Source organism: Schistocerca americana, chromosome 8, assembly GCF_021461395.2.
Source record: "Schistocerca americana isolate TAMUIC-IGC-003095 chromosome 8, iqSchAmer2.1, whole genome shotgun sequence".
Classification (NCBI taxonomy): Eukaryota; Metazoa; Arthropoda; class Insecta; order Orthoptera; family Acrididae; genus Schistocerca; species Schistocerca americana.
The window spans coordinates 113827439-113848525 of NC_060126.1; the positions used below are offsets into that span (position 1 = coordinate 113827439).

Below are 21087 nucleotides of genomic sequence, written 5' to 3' on the forward strand. Positions count from 1 at the left end.
GGGATATTATAAAAATTACATACTGCTGGTGTTTGAGGTGTCTTGTGTGGCTATGTGCACAAGAATGTTGTGAGAGTGAGTGTTCCATTGTGGACTGGTACCCGTTTAGTAGGAAAGTTTGTGGGGAATATTTAAAGTATAGGGGCCCTTTGGGGGAGCCGTGTGTTAGTCAAAATTGATGAGTCTCATTTTGGCAAAACCAAGTACAACAGGGGGGACGTGTGGTAGGATTATGGGTTTGGGGGGCTGTAGTTTCAGGTCAAGAGTATGACAATATAGTTTTTAAAGTAGTTCCTAATTGAATTAAGAAAGTTTCGATGAAATTAATTGAAGATCATGTTGCAGAGGGTTCCATAGTAATTTCCAATGGTTTTTCTTCATGTAGGGATTTGAGGAATAAGGGTTTTCAGCATCTTGTTGTCAATCATAATACTGGATTCAGATCTTCATCAACTGGGGCTCATACCAGTAGTATAGAAGGTTATTGGTCAGCCATAAGATCTGTTGTAGGAAGAGGGAAATAACAGATTTCAACACTTCAGAGTCATTTAGATGAATATTCATGGAGGCACAGTGTACCCAATACATATTGCCCATTTAAGCGTTTCCTTAAACATGTTGGGCAAATTTACTGTCCAAAATTTGTTAGTTAACTTCAGATTGGGATTTTTTTTTTTTTTTTTTTTTTTTTTTTTTTTTTTTTTTTTTTTTTTTTTTTTTTTTTTTTTTTTTTTGGGTTTGGGGGGGGGGGGAACTGATAATTTAAAAGGGTGGGTTGGCCAGATGGTTAAAATATTGATTTAAATTTTTCGGGGTTGATCCATCATTCTTCATTTTCTTAAGTTACATAATTTTCTTCTGTGGATTTTTTTAATTTCATTTTGTTGATGTGAATGTGTGTGTGTGTGTGTGTGAGTGTGTGTGTGTGTGTGTGTGTGTGTGTGTGTGTGTGCGTGTGTGTGTGTGTGGTTTTTTCGGAATGTTGTGTTTCTTGTGCATGTAGGTATCAAATTTTGTTGATGTTTTTCTCCATGGGCTATGGCTTTTTGTGGAGGAGCTTGCATGTGCTAAGTTTAGTTTTTCATTTTTTTGTTGCACTGAATTTGTCTACTTTGATGTATTTCATTGTTGTATTACGCTGTTTTATGTTATGTATGGTTTCATCAGCTGCAATAGGGAATACAAATTTTGCAGCTGTTGCTCTTTTTTCCCTTTCCCGGCACTAGTATCACTACAATTTTTTCGAGTCTATACTAGCACTACTAAAGGCAAAAAGACTGACACAGGTAAAATTTGTATCCCATACTTCAGTTGACGTATAGAGGTCAACTGAAGTGTGGGACACTGGTGCTAGTTAGTCAAAAAAAGTGATATGTGTAACACTGATGTAATTTACCTATATAGATCAACTGAAGAGCAGGATAGAAATGTTATGTATGGCACTATCTTTTGCCTTTGGTAGCACTGGTATCCTATTCTTCAGTTGACATACATAGGTCAATTGAAGTACAGAATGTGCATGTTAGAAATGTTGTTATTTCCCTTTCGCTAGTACTAGCATTCTGTTCTTCAGTTGACCTATATAACTCAACTAAAGGATGAGATACAAATTTCGCTACTGTTGGTTTTCTTGTCATTGTTAGCAAGACTATGATAACTTTCAGTTGATACGATTAATATCGAAGGCAAAAAAAGAAAAGGTCAACTGAAGTACGAGATACAAATTTTATGTGTGTCATTTTCATAGTTGATGTGAGATACAGGTTGACAATGTAACAAGTGACAATTTCCTCATTTTTGTTAGCAGTAGTATCCTATTCTTCAGTTGATCTATATAGATCAACTGAAGTATTGATTACAAATATCATGTATGTAGATCCTTCTGCCTTGCTATCTACTAAGAACAGACTATTAGTGGTAGTGGAGGTGAAGTACCTGTAAAATTTGTATCCCATACTTCAGTTGACCTATATAGTTCAACCAAAGACTAGGATACTAAGGCTGTTGAAAATGAAGAAATCAACATACATTAAATTTGTATCTCATACTGCAGTTAATAACCTACACAGCTTGACTGAAGTTTGAGATGTAACTCATATATATGTCAAGTGAGGTATTCTATGCTACTGCTAGTTCTATCCCTTTTTTTCCTTTATTTTTTATAGAAGTACTGCATCTCAAAATAGTGATATCCTCAACATTATGGTTAAAGTGCTACTGGCTGTGATATATGTCTACCATCTGTTTTCTCTCCTGCATTCCTTTGTTTATGAACATTCCTCTAAGCTGTTAAACCTGTGTAACAAATGATATCTGGCAAATGATGATATCATTGGTCAAATCCAATAGGTTGTATCCTGTTCTTTAGTAGTTCCAAATATTGTTAGATCAAATCCAGAAACTGTTTGAGTCATTTTATGGCTTAGAAAATACAGATAGGAAATATGATTATCGGAGGAAGCTGATAATGGAAATTCCAAGACAAAGAATCTGTAGTGGACTGGAAGATGGTACTATGTTGAGGAGTACTAGCACATAAGAGTATACAATTATTCTTGAAAATTATGTAATAAAGGTATGCAAAACTATGTTTTTTCATACATTTGGTATTACTGATCAGTGGGTCAAGACAATTTTAGGAAAAATTAGATCAGAAGGTGTACTGCATGAGAGGAAATGTGGCAAGCACAATAATCATCAATGAACATCACATGACATTACACAAGTTACTAGAAATCATATAGATTCATATGATAAAGTAGAATCACATAACACTAGAAAGGATAGTTCACACTTCCCTGAATAGTACTCTCAGTGTCCAAAAGATGTTCAGAATGTTATCTCATTGACCATCTCAATATTTTGCTTCACAAATTTTAAGTGTCATATAGGGGCTAATATGATATACTGTTGGATGAACACATCCTTTTTCTTTTCTTTCTTTTGTTAAATTGTCATCTTCTATTCCCTTCATTCATTTCTCCTGTCATATTGCTGAGTTAACACATTTCCTAAATATATCTTTTTCATGGTGTGCTGTTTGGCTAGCATATTTATTTAACCTATCTCCTTCTATGCTGCTGAATTAGCACCTCTCTATCACATTTCTGTATGCTAAAGATGCTAGACCCACATCATAGCAAGAAAGTATGTGTGCACCTTGAGACATAAGAAGAAAAGAGATTGACATGTTAGAACTTTGAGTGAGTCTGTGAGCCATTCTACAGAAAGAGAGGCAGATGATAGTTGTACTCTGAGATAAACTCATAATCTGCTACATAGAGCTTGTTGCACCATGTGATCTGCATTAGGAGAATACAAAAATGTATGTATCAAGTGAAATATGAAGTTATCTCTATATATAACAGGAAATGTCCTGTCTGGCTGACTCATTATTTCCCAGTCCACACTCTTAATGATAGAAGTTTGGATTTTGGAGTTGATCTTTTACTGTAGACTGTTTATGAAGGGATTCTTCAAAAGTATACTCCTAAGGGGGTGAAATAGGGGATACAGATTTATATTAAAATATTTAATTATGAAAGATTTTTAAAGGTAAGTCTAAAAATTACAATTTGGCTTCATGGCTAGAAAAAAATATAAATCCATAAACAAAATAAAATGAAAAAGCTTCAGTGCTCATGGAAATCCAACCTGTAAGGGGCTGCAATGGGAGACAAAGGTTATGATGGAAATATTTAATTACAAAAGCATTTTTGAAACAATCTCTGAAAATTCGTATCTGACTCCTCAGTTGGAAACAAGAAGAGTTGGGTGTTTCAGTGTTATTGGAAATTTAATCCCTAAGGGGATGAAATAGGAAATGAAAATTTTCATGAAAATATTTCAAATATTAAAACATTTTTGAAGCAAAATCTGTGAAAATTGGTGATTGACATCCAAAGAAATGTGTTTTAGGAGATGAAAGTTTCTAAGAAAATATAACCACAAATCTTAAAAGGCAAGATTAACAAAATCTGTGACTCCAACCATCAGAATCGCTTTTCGGTCAGAAGATATTCAGAAAATACCATTCTTAATTGGTGTGAAAAGTTAAGATGATGTTGTAAATTGTGAACAACATAAAAATTTTGTTAAAGAATAACAAAACAAAAATATGTGCACACCATACAGTCTTTGTGAGTGAAGCAGTGGAAGCTAAGCTGGTTTTAGCATATAACTGAGTTCATCATTCACACAGATATAATTTTTGGATGGATTGGAGTAAGCAGCTGGTATAAAAATTTCATATTACAACCTGAAATATTTAAACTCACAACATTACATTCTACGTACATTTTCCACCTTAAAACAATTTGTTTTTACTTATTTGTTTTTATCTTCTTGTCAGACGACTTTTTGTACCATACTTATAGCAGTTACTTGATTTGTTTGTCCCTGTTAGACTGTCAAGCACTTTACGGCCACAAACCATGAAGAACTGAGTTTCATGGGGAAGTGTTTCAGTTCAGCAACTGCTTAGCTGCAGTGTTTATGTGCTTCAGTTATGTTGAAAGTGGTGCAATCAATCATTACAACAGAGCTATTACTAGTGAAAATCTGTAGCTGTTTTCTTATGTTTACTGTGATTAAGTCAAATAAGTATTTCTGAAGATGAGTTACTAGGAGTCAATAAGTTTTGAAATATTGACACCAGCAGGACGGGTGTGTGTAAAATCTAAAACCAAGATAATGAAAGCAGCAAATGTTCACAAGATAGAAGACTTGTAAGTTTTTGTTTTAGTAATTAAGACAGATTAATCTGCATAATTTGACATTCTTTGGATAAAGATATTTTTTGTGATATTATAAGCACAAAATGGGAAGCAAAGTTTTGAATTTCATAGTATTGTAAGATCAGGGCATAAACTCAGACAACCATGACTCTGTTATTCTTGCACATTGTATTTACGATGCACTGAACATGTGTCCCTCTGTAATGCAGCTATTATTGTTTTGTTTCACAAAAAAATGAACTTAAATCAATTTTTAATATATTTTGAATTAACTTAGCAGATTCCACAAGAATTACAATCACATCAGATATCTGATATAGGTCTTGTTCAAAATTAGATGTTGTTGCATGCCTGTTCCCATTTAAATGATACTATAATTGTGTGAATCTTTTTGTTGTGGCTATCGCAACTCAGTATCTCCACTATATGGTGAGTAGCAACTCTCCTTCTCTAATATTGTAATCATGGTTAGTTATTCACATTGTGAGGCTCCGCTAATGTATTCACATCTTTGGTTTATTATTTCTCCAACATAAAGCTTATTTTAAGATGCCATTTCTCTAAAGATGCAGGCTAGTATTATCTTGATGGAATATATAACCAGAAAATAAATCTCAACAATATGTAAATGATAGATTGCTACTAATGTCATACAGGACTGGTTGAAGGTAGACAGGCACACTGAACGGAAAAAATATATCTAAAAACACAGATGATGAGACTTACCGAACGAAAGTGCTGGCAGGTCGATAGACACACAAACAAACACAAACATACACATGAAATTCAAGCTTTCGCAACAAACTGTTGCCTCATCAGGAAAGAGGGAAGGAGTGGGAAAGACGAATATGTCTGCTTGTGTCTGTATATGTGTCGATGGATACGTGTGTGTGTGCGCTAGTGTATACCCGTCCTTTTTTCCCCTAAGGTAAGTCTTTCCGCTGCCGGGATTGGAATGACTCCTTACCCTCTCCCTTAAAACCCACATCCTTGCGTCTTTCCCTCTCTTTCCCTCTTTCCTGATGAGGCAACAGTTTGTTGCGAAAGCTTGAATTTTGTGTGTATGTTTGTGTTTGTTTGTGTGTGTCTGTCGACCTGTCATCACTTTCATTTGGTAAGTCACATCATCTTTGTTTTTAGATATATTTTTCCTACGTGGAATGTTTCCCTCTATTATAATTTTATATATATATATATATAATAGAGGGAAACATTCCACGTGGGAAAAATATATTTAAAAACAAAGAAGATGTGACTTACCAAACGAAAGTGCTGGCAGGTCGATAGACACACAAACAAACACAAACATACACACAAAATTCTAGCTTTCGCAACAAACTGTTGCCTCATCAGGAAAGAGGGAAGGAGAGGGAAAGACGAATATGTCTGCTTGTGTCTGTATATGTGTGGATGGATATGTGTGTGTGTGCTAGTGTATACCCCTTCTTCCCCCTAAGGTAAGTCTTTCCGCTCCCGGGATTGGAATGACTCCTTACCCTCTCCCTTAAAACCCACATCCTTTCGTCTTTCCCTCTCCTTCCCGCTTTCCTGATGAGGCAACAGTTCATTGTGAAAGCTTGAATTTCATGTGTATGTTTGTGTTTGTTTGTGTGTCTATCAACCTGCCAGCACTTTCGTTCGGTAAGTCACATCATCTGTGTTTATATATATCTAAAAACATAGATGATGTGACTTACCGAACGAAAGTGCTGGCAGGTCGATAGACACACAAACAAACACAAACATACACATGAAATTCAAGCTTTCGCAACAAACTGTTGCCTCATCAGGAAAGAGGGAAGGAGTGGGAAAGACGAATATGTCTGCTTGTGTCTGTATATGTGTCGATGGATACGTGTGTGTGTGCGCTAGTGTATACCCGCCCTTTTTTCCCCTAAGGTAAGTCTTTCCGCTGCCGGGATTGGAATGACTCCTTACCCTCTCCCTTAAAACCCACATCCTTGCGTCTTTCCCTCTCTTTCCCTCTTTCCTGATGAGGCAACAGTTTGTTGCGAAAGCTTGAATTTTGTGTGTATGTTTGTGTTTGTTTGTGTGTGTCTGTCGACCTGTCATCACTTTCATTTGGTAAGTCACATCATCTTTGTTTTTAGATATATTTTTCCTACGTGGAATGTTTCCCTCTATTATAATTTTATATATATATATATAATAGAGGGAAACATTCCATGCGGGAAAAATATATTTAAAAACAAAGAAGATGTGACTTACCAAACGAAAGTGCTGGCAGGTCGATAGACACACAAACAAACACAAACATACACACAAAATTCTAGCTTTCGCAACAAACTGTTGCCTCATCAGGAAAGAGGGAAGGAGAGGGAAAGACGAATATGTCTGCTTGTGTCTGTATATGTGTGGATGGATATGTGTGTGTGTGCTAGTGTATACCCCTTCTTCCCCCTAAGGTAAGTCTTTCCGCTCCCGGGATTGGAATGACTCCTTACCCTCTCCCTTAAAACCCACATCCTTTTGTCTTTCCCTCTCCTTCCCACTTTCCTGATGAGGCAACAGTTCATTGTGAAAGCTTGAATTTCATGTGTATGTTTGTGTTTGTTTGTGTGTCTATCAACCTGCCAGCACTTTCGTTCGGTAAGTCACATCATCTGTGTTTATATATATCTAAAAACATAGATGATGTGACTTACCAAATGAAAGTGCTGGCAGGTCGACAGACACACACAGACAAACACAAACATACACACAAAATTCAAGCTTTCGCAACAAACTGTTGCCTCATCAGGAAAGAGGGAAGGAGAGGGAAAGATGAATATGTCTGCTTGTGTCTGTATATGTGTGGATGGATATGTGTGTGTGTGTGCTAGTGTATACCCGTCCCTTTTTCCCCTAAGGTAAGTCTTTCCGCTCCCGGGATTGGAATGACTCCTTACCCTCTCCCTTAAAACCCACATCCTTGCGTCTTTCCCTCTCTTTCCCTCTTTCCTGATGAGGCAACAGTTTGTTGCGAAAGCTTGAATTTTGTGTGTATGTTTGTGTTTGTTTGTGTGTGTCTGTCGACCTGTCAGCACTTTCATTTGGTAAGTCACATCATCTTTGTTTTCAGATATATTTTTCCTACGTGGAATGTTTCTCTCTATTATAATTTTATATATATATATATATAAAAAAAATAGAGGGAAACATTCCACGCGGGAAAAATATATTTAAAAACAAAGAAGATGTGACTTACCAAACGAAAGTGCTGGCAGGTCGATAGACACACAAACAAACACAAACATACACACAAAATTCTAGCTTTCGCAACAAACTGTTGCCTCATCAGGAAAGAGGGAAGGAGAGGGAAAGACAAATATGTCTGCTTGTGTCTGTATATGTGTGGATGGATATGTGTGTGTGTGCTAGTGTATACCCCTTCTTCCCCCTAAGGTAAGTCTTTCCGCTCCCGGGATTGGAATGACTCCTTACCCTCTCCCTTAAAACCCACATCCTTTCGTCTTTCCCTCTCCTTCCCGCTTTCCTGATGAGGCAACAGTTGGTTGTGAAAGCTTGAATTTCATGTGTTTGTTTGTGTGTCTATCAACCTGCCAGCACTTTTGTTCGGTAAGTCACATCATCTGTGTTTATATATATCTAAAAACATAGATGATGTGACTTACCAAATGAAAGTGCTGGCAGGTCGACAGACACACACAAACAAACACAAACATACACACAAAATTCAAGCTTTCGCAACAAACTGTTGCCTCATCAGGAAAGAGGGAAGGAGAGGGAAAGACAAATATGTCTGCTTGTGTCTGTATATGTGTGGATGGATATGTGTGTGTGTGCTAGTGTATACCCCTTCTTGGCCCTAAGGTAAGTCTTTCCGCTCCCGGGATTGGAATGACTCCTTACCCTCTCCCTTAAAACCCACATCCTTTCGTCTTTCCCTCTCCTTCCCGCTTTCCTGATGAGGCAACAGTTTGTTGTGAAAGCTTGAATTTCATGTGTATGTTTGTGTGTCTATCAACCTGCCAGCACTTTCGTTCGGTAAGTCACATCATCTGTGTTTATATATATCTAAAAACATAGATGATGTGACTTACCAAATGAAAATGCTGGCAGGTCGACAGACACACACAAACAAACACAAACATACACACAAAATTCAAGCTTTCGCAACAAACTGTTGCCTCATCAGGAAAGAGGGAAGGAGAGGGAAAGACGAATATGTCTGCTTGTGTCTGTATATGTGTGGACCGATATGTGTGTGTGTGTGCTAGTGTATACCCGTCCCTTTTTCCCCTAAGGTAAGTCTTTCCGCTCCTGGGATTGGAATGACTCCTTACCCCCCCCTTAAAACCCACATCCTTTCGTCTTTCCCTCCCCTTCCCTCTTTCCAGACAAAGCAACCATTGGTTGCAAAAGCTAGAATTTTGTGTGTATGTTTGTGTTTGGTTGTGTGTCTATCGACCTGCCAGAACTTTCGTTTGGCAAGTCACATCTTATTTGTTTATATATACACTCCTGGAAATTGATATAAGAGCACCGTGAATTCATTGTCCCAGGGAGGGGAAACTTTATTGACACATTCCTGGGGTCAGATACATCACATGATCACACTACAGAACCACAGGCACATAGACACAGGCAACAGAGCATGCACAATGTCGGCACTAGTACAGTGTATATCCACCTTTCGCAGCAATACAGGCTGCTATTCTCCCATGGAGATGATCGTAGAGATGCTGGACGTAGTCCTGTGGAACAGCTTGAGCTTGCCATGCCATTTCCACCTGGCGCCTCAGTTGGACCAGCGTTCGTGCTGGACGTACAGACCGCGTGAGACGACACTTCATCCAGTCCCAAACATGCTCAATGGGGGACAGATCCGGAGATCTTGCTGGCCAGGGTAGTTGACTTACACCTCCTAGAGCACGTTGGGTGGCACGGGATACATGCGGACGTGCATTGTCCTGTTGGAACAGCAAATTCCCTTGCCGGTCTAGGAATGGTAGAACGATGGGTTCGATGACGGTTTGGATGTACCGTGCACTATTCAGTGTCCCCTCGACGATCACCAGTGGTGTACGGCCAGTGTAGGAGATCGCTCCCCACACCATGATGCCGGGTGTTGGCCCTGTGTGCCTCGGTCGTATGCAGTCCTGATTGTTAAAGACTGCGATGGAGCTCCGTATGCCACAGCAAACTGGCTGACACTGACGGCGGCGGTGCACAAATGCTGCGCAGCTAGCGCCATTCGACGGCCAACACCACGGTTCCTGGTGTGTCCGCTGTGCCGTGCGTGTGATCATTGCTTGTACAGCCCTCTCGCAGTGTCCGGAGCAAGTATGGTGGGTCTGACACACCGGTGACAATGTGTTCTTTTTTCCATTTCCAGGAGTGTATATATATATATATATATATATATATATATATATATATACACTCCTGGAAATTGAAATAAGAACACCGTGAATTCATTGTCCCAGGAAGGGGAAACTTTATTGACACATTCCTGGGGTCAGATACATCACATGATCACACTGACAGAACCACAGGCACATAGACACAGGCGACAGAGCATGCACAATGTCGGCACTAGTACAGTGTATATCCACCTTTCGCAGCAATGCAGGCTGCTATTCTCCCATGGAGACGATCGTAGAGATGCTGGATGTAATCCTGTGGAACGGCTTGCCATGCCATTTCCACCTGGCGCCTCAGTTGGACCAGCGTTCGTGCTGGACGTGCAGACCGCGTGAGACGACGCTTCATCCAGTCCCAAACATGCTCAATGGGGGACAGATCCGGAGATCTTGCTGGCCAGGGTAGTTGACTTACACCTTCTAGAGCACGTTGGGTGGCACGGGATACATGCGGACGTGCATTGTCCTGTTGGAACAGCAAATTCCCTTGCCGGTCTAGGAATGGTAGAACGATGGGTTCGATGACGGTTTGGATGTACCGTGCACTATTCAGTGTCCCCTCGACGATCACCAGTGGTGTACGGCCAGTGTAGGAGATCGCTCCCCACACCATGATGCCGGGTGTTGGCCCTGTGTGCCTCGGTCGTATGCAGTCCTGATTGTGGCGCTCACCTGCACAGCGCCAAACACGCATACGACCATCATTGGCACCAAGGCAGAAGCGACTCTCATCGCTGAAGACGACACGTCTCCATTCGTCCCTCCATTCACGCCTGTCGCGACACCACTGGAGGCGGGCTGCACGATGTTGGGGCGTGAGCGGAAGACAGCCTAACGGTGTGCGGGACCGTAGCTCAGCTTCATGGAGACGGTTGCGAATGATCCTCGCCGATACCCCAGGAGCAACAGTGTCCCTAATTTGCTGGGAAGTGGCGGTGCGGTCCCCTACGGCACTGCGTAGGATCCTACGGTCTTGGTGTGCATCCGTGCGTCGCTGCGGTCCGGTCCCAGGTCGACGGGCACGTGCACCTTCCGCCGACCACTGGCGACAACATCGATGTACTGTGGAGACTTCACGCCCCACGTGTTGAGCAATTCGGTGGTACGTCCACCCGGCGTCCCGCATGCCCACTATACGCCCTCGCTCAAAGTCCGTCAACTGCACATACGGTTCACGTCCATGCTGTCGCGGCATGCTACCAGTGTTAAAGACTGCGATGGAGCTCCGTATGCCACGGCAAACTGGCTGACACTGATGGCGGCGGTGCACAAATGCAGTGCAGCTAGCGCCATTCGACGGCCAACACCGCGGTTCCTGGTGTGTCCGCTGTGCCGTGCGTGTGATCATTGCTTGTACAGCCCTCTCGCATTGTCCGGAGCAAGTATGGTGGGTCTGACACACCGGTGTCAATGTGTTCTTTTTTCCATTTCCAGGAGTGTGTGTGTGTGTTATATATATATATATATATATATATATATATATATATATATATATATATATATATATATATGTATGTATGTGTGTGTGTGTGTGTGTGATATATATATATATATATATATATATATATATATATATAATGGAAGGAAACATTCCACGTGGGAAAAAATATATATAAAAACAAAGATGAGGTGACTTACCGAACAAAAGCGCTGGCAGGTCGATAGACACACAAACAAACACAAACACACACACAAAATTCAAGCTTTCGCAACAAACTGTTGCCTCATCAGGAAAGAGGGAAGGAGAGGGAAAGACGAAAGGATGTGGGTTTTAAGGGAGAGGGTAAGGAGTCATTCCAATCCCGGGAGCGGAAAGACTTACCTTAGGGGGAAAAAAGGACAGGTATACACTCGCACACACGCACATATCCATCCACACATACAGACACAAGCAGACATATTTAAAGACAAAGAGTTTGGGCAGAGATGTCAGTCGAGGCAGAAGTGTAGAGGCAAAGAAGTTGTTGAAAGACAGGTGAGGTATGAGTGGCGGCAACTTGAAATTAGCGGAGATTGAGGCCTGGCGGATGACGAGAAGAGAGGATATACTGAAGGGCAAGTTCCCATCTCCGAACTCCGGAGATGGGAACTTGCCCTTCAGTATATCCTCTCTTCTCGTCATCCGCCAGGCCTCAATCTCCGCTAATTTCAAGTTGCCGCCACTCATACCTCACCTGTCTTTCAACAACTTCTTTGCCTCTACACTTCTGCCTCGACTGACATCTCTGCCCAAACTCTTTGTCTTTAAATATGTCTGCTTGTGTCTGTATGTGTGGATGGATATGTGCGTGTGTGCGAGTGTATACCTGTCCTTTTTTCCCCCTAAGGTAAGTCTTTCCGCTCCCGGGATTGGAATGACTCCTTACCCTCTCCCTTAAAACCCACATCCTTTCGTCTTTCCCTCTCCTTCCCTCTTTCCTGATGAGGCAACAGTTTGTTGCGAAAGCTTGAATTTTGTGTGTGTGTTTGTGTTTGTTTGTGTGTCTATCGACCTGCCAGCGCTTTTGTTCGGTAAGTCACCTCATCTTTGTTTTTATATATATATATATATATATATATATATATATATCACACACACACATTCACATTTGAATAACTCACATGTACAAGGCCACTGTCATCTACACACAAACAATCACAAGTGCACGGACACTATCATCACCGAGTACTAAAAAATAAACATATAATTCTGTATCCCTATGATAATGCACAATGCAGTTCTATGAATCCTTTTAACTGATCACAGACAACTTTATTTACTTCTGTGAAGATGTTGTTCTATTGCTAAGACAATTTAAGATTCGTGAGTCAATTACAGCCAACGTGCTCTCTCTGGGATGCATATTTCAGTATGCAGTGAAGTATACCTGGAGTGAAATAAGCTGATGTTAACTGTGAAAGAGTCAGTGTGCAGACTTAAAGTGGCTTGATCTGTGAGACTATTTGGTTTCCTCAGATGGTATGAGAATAGGATACGAAAGCATAAGATACAAAATTGTATCTACTGTTCTCCCTTTCCAGAAGTCTTTGAAAATGATTATCTTTTTTCAAAAAGCTCTTGGGTATCCAGTCAAGTGATCATTTGAGATTCTGTAAAGCTTCAATGGGTGTTGACGCTGAAGATGATGATAGGTATTGAAACTTTACACTATTCTGATATTGTCACCATGCTGGAAATCAAGAGCTTTTCACCAGCAGTGAGCAGCACGATAGTTTACTTCCAGATGGCATTACTTTAGACAGCAATTTTTTCAGTTATTTTACAACCATTTCTTATTAGAATTTGTGCATGTTAAATGATCAATTAATATTTCAATGCAAGCCACTGAACCATTTACTATTAAATACAGACAAACCTGGTGCTCTACACCATGTTGCAGCTGGGATATCAGTTTTCACAGTGTAAGATGTAACTTTCCATGTACTGTTGTTGTAACAGCTAGCCATCTGAATGAGAAAATCATCTGCTGAGTGGTCATTACTGCCTGAGCCATTGTTATGGTATGTGTTGGCTTCAACATATGTTATGTTGCCTTGATCATCAACACCAACCTAAGACAAAAGAGAAAGCACTAATACTTTGTATGAAAGTAGAAGTTGAAAGTACAGTTCTAAATTTTAACCAGTGATAAATATACTTGACAATCACCGACCAAACAGTAAATCAACTTTTTTAAATTATTGGCTAATGCACCAGGTATATGGACTTTCCTGAATGCCACTGTTTATGATATAAGGAGCATACTGATAGCACATATCAACAAAACTAATCAATTTTTGAAAATATAATGTAACTGGATAGATGAAAAATCTATTCACCAAGCAGCGACAGGAGAATACATCTATACAGGTATAGAAATGTGCAAGTTTTTGGTGAAAGTGGCTCTTTCTTCTACAGAAGGACTGAAGGAGTAGGAAGTGGGGGGAAGGAAAAGGACTGGCATGGTTTAGGAAATGGGGAGAGCTTAGAAAAGTCAGCTAGAGCCCCAGGTCAGGTGAGACTTACCAAACTATTTGAGAAAGAGACACTGATTGTTAGAGTCTGCACCAGACATGATTTGAAAACCTGAGAGCCTGAATGTGGAAGATAGGGCAATGCACAATACAGAAATTATTGACAAAACGTGGTGCAGGAGTTAATAAGAGAGGAAAACTAAGAGCATTGTATGTGTTAGTGGAGTGGGAGGTGGATGGGGGGAGGCGTGAGCAGGCAGGAGGAATAGACAGTCCAGAGAATAAAAGACGTAGAAAGCTAAGAAACACCGAGCCCAAAGAAATTAACATAAATAAAAGCCAGATGGTAGTGAGTAGTTGCAATGCCAGTTACCACCTGCAGAGTTCTGTGAAACTGGTGTCCGGGTGAGGAATCCAGATGGCACATGTAGTGAAACAGCCACAGAGGTCACAATTGTCATGTTGTAGCCTAGAGCATGTTCTACAATGGGATGTTGTTTGTTACCTCTGCCTATGCTTATTCATACTGACTGCTAACTTGGTGCCAGCCAGGGTGGCCGAGAAGTTCTAGGTGCTACAGACTGGAACCGCGCGACTGCTACGGTCGCAGGTTCGAATCCTGCCTCGGGCATGGATGTGTGTGATGCCCTTAGGTTAGTTAGGTTTAAGTAGTTCTAAGTTCTAAGGGACTGATGACCTCAGAAGTTAAGTCCCATAGTGCTCAGAGCCATTTGAACCATTTTTGCTAACTTTGTGGTAGTCATGCCAATACATAAAGCCAAAAAGTGTTTACATACAGGCTGGTACATGACATGTTGTTTCGCAGGCGTTTTTCCATTTGATGGCATATATTTTGCCAGTTGGAGGGTGATGGTGGTAGGAAGGTGTATAGGGAAAGTCTTGCAGGGTGTGGTCACAAGGGTGGGAACCATAGGATAGGGAAATGGGTGCAGAAGGAGTGAAGGGCCTGATAAGGATATTGTTGGCATTGAGGGATTGACAAAAAGCTATTCTAGGTGTAGTGAGTAAAATGGACAGAACAGATCTCATTTCAGTGCATGATTTTAGGAAGTCATGGCCTTGAAAATGTAGCTGATTAATACATTCAAGACCAAGATAATACTGAGTGACATGAGTTGTACTCCTATGTTGTTTTTTGAAGGGATCAGCAGTAACAGTATTGAATGTGATGGCCCAGAAAATCTGCTTTTGAACTAGGCTGGTGGGCTGATTAAATACAGTGAAGAATGAGGTGAGAATGGTGATGTATTGCTGTAAGGAGTCTGCATCTGAACAAATACATTTTCCTCGAATGCCAAGACTACATGGGTGGGAATGTTTCACATGGAAAGGATGGCAACTGTTTACTTAGTCCCACAAAACTTCATAAGTTTTGTTACACAGCACATAATAGTTGCAAGCTTTTTCACCTTGAAGTAAATGCATTACAAGATGCTGTTAAGATAACATTCATTTTTCTACCCAATTAATGAGCTTCACACTTTGATCCTGACATATCATTCAGTGCTGACTGACCTCCATGTCATCTTCTGGCATTGGCATTATCTGGAGTTGTATGGATAGGCATGTGGTCAGCATTTCACTCTCCTGGCCTTATTCAGCTTTCCAGACCTTTGACACACTACCTCTCAGTCAAGTAGCTGCTCAATTGGCATCACATGGCTGAATAGTAATTTTCCTGTCCTCTCAGCAAGGAAAAACCCTGGCAGTGACTGCTGGCAATTGAAACTGGGTATTTTACATGTTGACCACTCAGCTATGGAAGAGGACCAATCTGTATGCAGTAAATCCTGGCCAACTGAACTTGGGTCAACCAAACCATGGATTCTTTGAAGCAATTCCAAAAATCACAAGGGGGGGGGGGGGGGGGGGGTAGAAAAAAAATGTGACCATGGCTGTGGTTAGTGAGGAGAAATGAACACCTGACCTTGAGTTGATTCCCCATCTACTGACTCACCAGTCTAAACAAAGCTGCACTGCAAACAATAGTACATTCAGGTAGCAGTATCTTTTCATTGTGTGTGTATTTTTGTGCTGTGCTACTATGATGTACAGTATACTATATATTAACATATTGTAATCCTAGATCTGTAACTTTAACTTTTATGAAGATCCTAAGCATAGCCTATAAGAGGTTTTTGAATTCATTTGACCTTCAAAACATTCAAAAATACGTACAACACAAAATATTGTAATATGTTCATGGCTTAACCAAAAAAATCATTATCCAAAATGGCTTCCATCCCTTTAATTCAGTTAACCAGCCTTACACTGTGTTATTCATAAAAAGTGTCAAAAATTGTAGGTGCAAAAGAAAATACTGAGGATGAATAGTCAAAAGTGACTTGTGTACCATTTTAATGTTAACAAGCATTCACAGTTTCAAATCACATCACTTGTTCTTTGGATATAATAATTAGCTTTAGCATATGCTAAAAGGATTCAAATAAAAACAATTGGTCATGATATAGCACAAGCACTGAGCAGTAATAGCAGCATAAACAAGAACTTGAAACTAATAGTCCAGCTTGCATACTTGTGTTCCTTTTCAAACATGCTGATGTAGGAACAGTTACATTCCCTCATGCTGTAACCTGATTGGGGTGCATAATAATCTAGTGTGTATCAGGTGGGGGGAGTGTGCAACAGATGGAGAGAAGGGAATGAAAAAGGCTATGGTTGGAAGGGTAGTGTAGGAATACACTAGGACTACAGCTCCACAAAAATTACATCCAGAGGATGCTCAGGATGAGGAATGTTGCACGCTGTGATATGTGGGAGGGGATGAGCACTGGGTAGGATAGTGGGGAAAAGGTAATCCCTTGTCAGGAAGACCTATATACCCAAATGTGTATGAAAGGGGGGATGAAATAATGAGATGTAAGAAAATGAAAGTGTGCAGAAACTTTGTTAGTAATATAGGTAGACATAGATGTAGAGCACTGACTAGCTTAGAATAATGTGGCCAAAGGAATTGTTGGAATCTGACCCTAATCTCACATCAAATTTTGTTTCTAACAATTCATGTTGTGCTGTTGTGATCTTCAGTCCAGACACTGCTACTCTATCCTGTGCAAGCTTCTTCATCTCCAAGTACCTACTGCAACCTACATCCTTCTGAATATGTTTAGTGTATTCATCTCTTGGTCTCCCTTTTTGATTTTTACCCTCCATGCTGCCCTCCAATACTAAACTGGTGATCCGTTGATGCCTCAGAACATGTCCTACCAACCGATGCCTTCTTCTAGTCAAGTTGGGCCACAAATTCCTCTTCTCCCCAATTCTATTCAGCACCTCCTCATTATTTATGTGATCTACCAATATTTCTATTCAATTTTAATAATAACTGTCACCCACTTACACAGCTTTTAGCAACATTTCTCATCTCCTATAGTGCCTCGTCTTCCTTCTCCAGATCCTTTCCTGATAACACCAAACTCATAATGGATAAAATCTACAGTCTCAAACAAGATGTTGATCTGACCAGCCTACATACAAATAAGGAATCCACCACTGATAACAAATCACTGCACCTAGCTGGTAGACACCTGTACCTATATGTCTTGATCCAGAAATCACAATCCACAACTCTGGCAAGAGATATTGCACTCTTTTCTCAAAATGCAGATACTCTTCTAAACTAATGAAAGAACTTATTAGAGAATTTTTGAAAACTGTTCTGAAAATTAAATATAATTAATCTGAAATAATGCACAATCAACACACTGCAAGGACAACTGTAAAAAATTAATTATGAGTAAGTGTTTACAATAACAGTACCTTGCCAATCTTGTCTCAGTACAATGAGTCATGGGATTGCAATGTGAAAACTATTCAAAAACTGGGCAGGGGGGGGGGAGGGAGGGAGGGGGCAACTGGGAGTTTCTAGGAGACAAGAAAACAAAAGATAATGACAGGAGTGGAATACAATCAGGATTGTAATATCAATAAAAGGACAGTGGGCAAGGACACATATTCAGCTGAATGGGTGCCATTATCTAGCTGTGTATGTTAAGGGTGAGTAGCTGATGCTGATGATGAAAACACAGTAAAAATTGGAGACTTTCAAAAAAATTATTTGTCTGAAGTCACTTTAGTACAAAGTAAGGATAGAGTTAATGTTTAATGTAACACACAAACACCAAAATTATTGACAATTATGGGTGTTTTATGATAGCTGCCTCTCTCCACTGGCAAAATCACTCAATCACTTAGTGTGCCTGTACTGCATTTTCCATATTAGGATTTATGAAATGTGTGTGAATGATTGAATGGCTGGGTTTCTCAAAAATTGTATTACATGACAAAACAATATAGTTTACTGTCTCTGTTAATATAAATTGCACTCTTATTTCCAACAGATCTGTTTAGCTCAAGAAAAGCAGAAGCTACTTACTTCATAATCCATAGCAACATCAAATCTTTTTCCAATTGATTCCATTGTCCTTTGTAAGGGAAGATGGATGCGAACAGGTCTCTTCTGAAGATATGCTGCAAGGGCTCCAGCTGCAGTTGTCTGAGAATTTCTTGTTATCTTACATCCATAACAACCTCCAATTCTTCTGACATTGACATTTATACTGAAAAATATGAACAATCAATATTATTTTGTGAACTGTGTTTTGTTCATCTTGTGAAATACATTTGCAATCCATTTGGTTTGCGAACAGGAGACATGTCAAAAATTTATAACACAGTTACAATGATTTTTACACTAATAAATAATAGCACTACAAGAAATAACAACACTATAAGGATATTTCTTGGAACATGTTACACATTGCATCCAGCTCAAATTTCCAGTTTGTTCTGCATGATTTCATCCACTGAGAAAAACATTTGTGTGTCAGTACCTGAATGGCTTTCTTTTAAGTGGAGCTAAATATTCATCTGTATCAACTTGTTCACTTTTAATTTACTTCAAATTTTCATTCCTATGTATTGAAGTCCCTGCACATAGAGTCTGAGGGGGTGGGTGGGGAGCATAGATTTTTCTCTGTTTCTAGTATAATGTGATGGACAAAATGGTTTCCCTCAATTTGTATCTGATGTACAAAAATATAATAATATGATGTATGTATAGGGATGGCAGAGTTAATATTTAAGTTTTCTAAATAACGGATGACATGATTCTTTATGATATGCAGTGCGCACATTTCAAATGACTTTTTTCTGTATTTTTAGCGGTCACACTATGTTAGTCAAGTTACCCCAAAAAGCAATACCATACCTAATAATAGATTCAAAGTAGCTTGTATATGCTACTTTTTGTGTGTCCATGTCAGTTGCATTTGCACTGCAAATGCAAAGCTGCTCAGTTTGTTTGTTAAGTATTCAATGTGTGCCTGCCAGCTGAAATGTTTATCTACATTTAAACCTAAGAATTTGACAGAGTCAACTTCTTCCATATCTTGGTTGTTGTGAACAATCTAAATCTGCTCACATTTTGACTGTTTGGTCTTGAATTGCACATGAGGTTTGGATATGTTTAGATCCAATCAATTTAGCTAAAACCGAGTTTCTAAGGTACTGAGGGCTCGGATCACAGATTAGGGAATTATTTCTGAATCCTGATCTTCAACTAAGAAGTGTCATCTCTGAACAGAACTGATGAGGAGCTGATATTTAATGGTAAGTCATTAACATAGAAGATAAATAGGACTGGGCCTAATGTGGAGCCTTGTGAAACACCCCCGAGATATTTTTTTCCGGTCAGAAAAATAATATATGCCATTTAAAGAAATGCTAACTCTTTGCTTTCTGTTTGATAAGTATGACTTAAGCCACTGTAGGGCACAGCTGCTAATACCATACATCTCAAGTTTATAGACAAACAATGTATGGTTTTCAGAATCAAAAGCCTCTGTGAGGTTGCAGAACATTCCTGTCACCTTATTTCTGTTGTCTAATGATGTACTTATTTTCTCAATGAAACAGTTCACTGCATCTATGGTGTTTTTCCCCTGCTGGAAACCATTTCCCCTGCTGAAAACCTTTGGAAATTAGCATATCAGTCTCATTCCCACTGCTTCAGGCATCTGTATCACAATACCATGTTCAATGGCAATAACAAATACATAATGTCAGAATTAAGATAAAAGCAAGATAATAACTGTAGATGAAATTAGTTGAAGTGTCTATTTATCATGAAACATTTGGGAGACAAAAAAATGCAATTTATGTTGTTCAAGAACACTACTGTATTTTAATTTTCCACCATCAGTAGATAGTTTTAAGTTAAAGTACAGATCTGTCAACAGGGTGTCTGGGAAGTTCATATGAATAAATCTTCAGAATTTTATTCGATTATAAATTGTTTATAAAAATAATTACGCTAATAACACAGAATTAATAAGATAAGTGAACTACATCAAATGTTTGTAAGGGAAATGGTTACTATATCTCTTATCCAAAACGAGCTGTGATGAAATTTAATTCAGCCATTCTGATTTTGTATTTTGATGTTTCTGCCAAATGACTTCAGATAAATGAAAGGCACTCATGCTACAGAAGTCATGTGATTGTATGTACAACAAAGAGGTGTAATTAGTAATAAAAATTCATATTGAAAATTTATGCAATTGTTAACTTAAAAAGAATCGTCTCCAGTGTTGTCACTGTATATGAAGTTCTGCATGTTCCCTTAAAGGGGATCATTATTTCATCTTATTGCTCCATACAAGCACAAGAAAAGGAAAATAAATTATAATTTAGTTCAGACTTTACCCTGTGTAATATTTGTATTCTAATATAAACATACAGGAATGTAACACACATTTTCCTACAAAACCAGAAAATGAATTGCATTTGACTGTAGTATTTTTGACTCTTATCTGAGACAGTGCATCACTGATATGACTAAGCTAATGATTAAACACCATATGAATTTAAAAGTTAACACTGCAGATACTAAAATCTATTTCATTTGCATAATGGTGGAAATATCAGTGTATTTCTTAAATGTTATGTAAAAATATTATTTGTGTTGG

General features: G+C 39.3%; 1 protein-coding gene across 1 annotated transcript in view; it reads right to left on the bottom strand.

Moving 5' to 3' along the window:
• LOC124544635 (xanthine dehydrogenase-like) overlaps positions 1–21087 on the bottom strand; it is a 234711-nt gene that overhangs the window by 52866 nt on the left and 160758 nt on the right. Inside the window, exons 17-18 of the mRNA XM_047123244.1 lie at positions 18495–18678; positions 13480–13675 (exon numbers count right to left, since the gene is read on the bottom strand). Of these exons, the coding sequence (XP_046979200.1) occupies positions 13480–13675; positions 18495–18678 (380 nt within the window). The remainder of the gene's footprint in view (positions 1–13479; positions 13676–18494; positions 18679–21087) is intronic.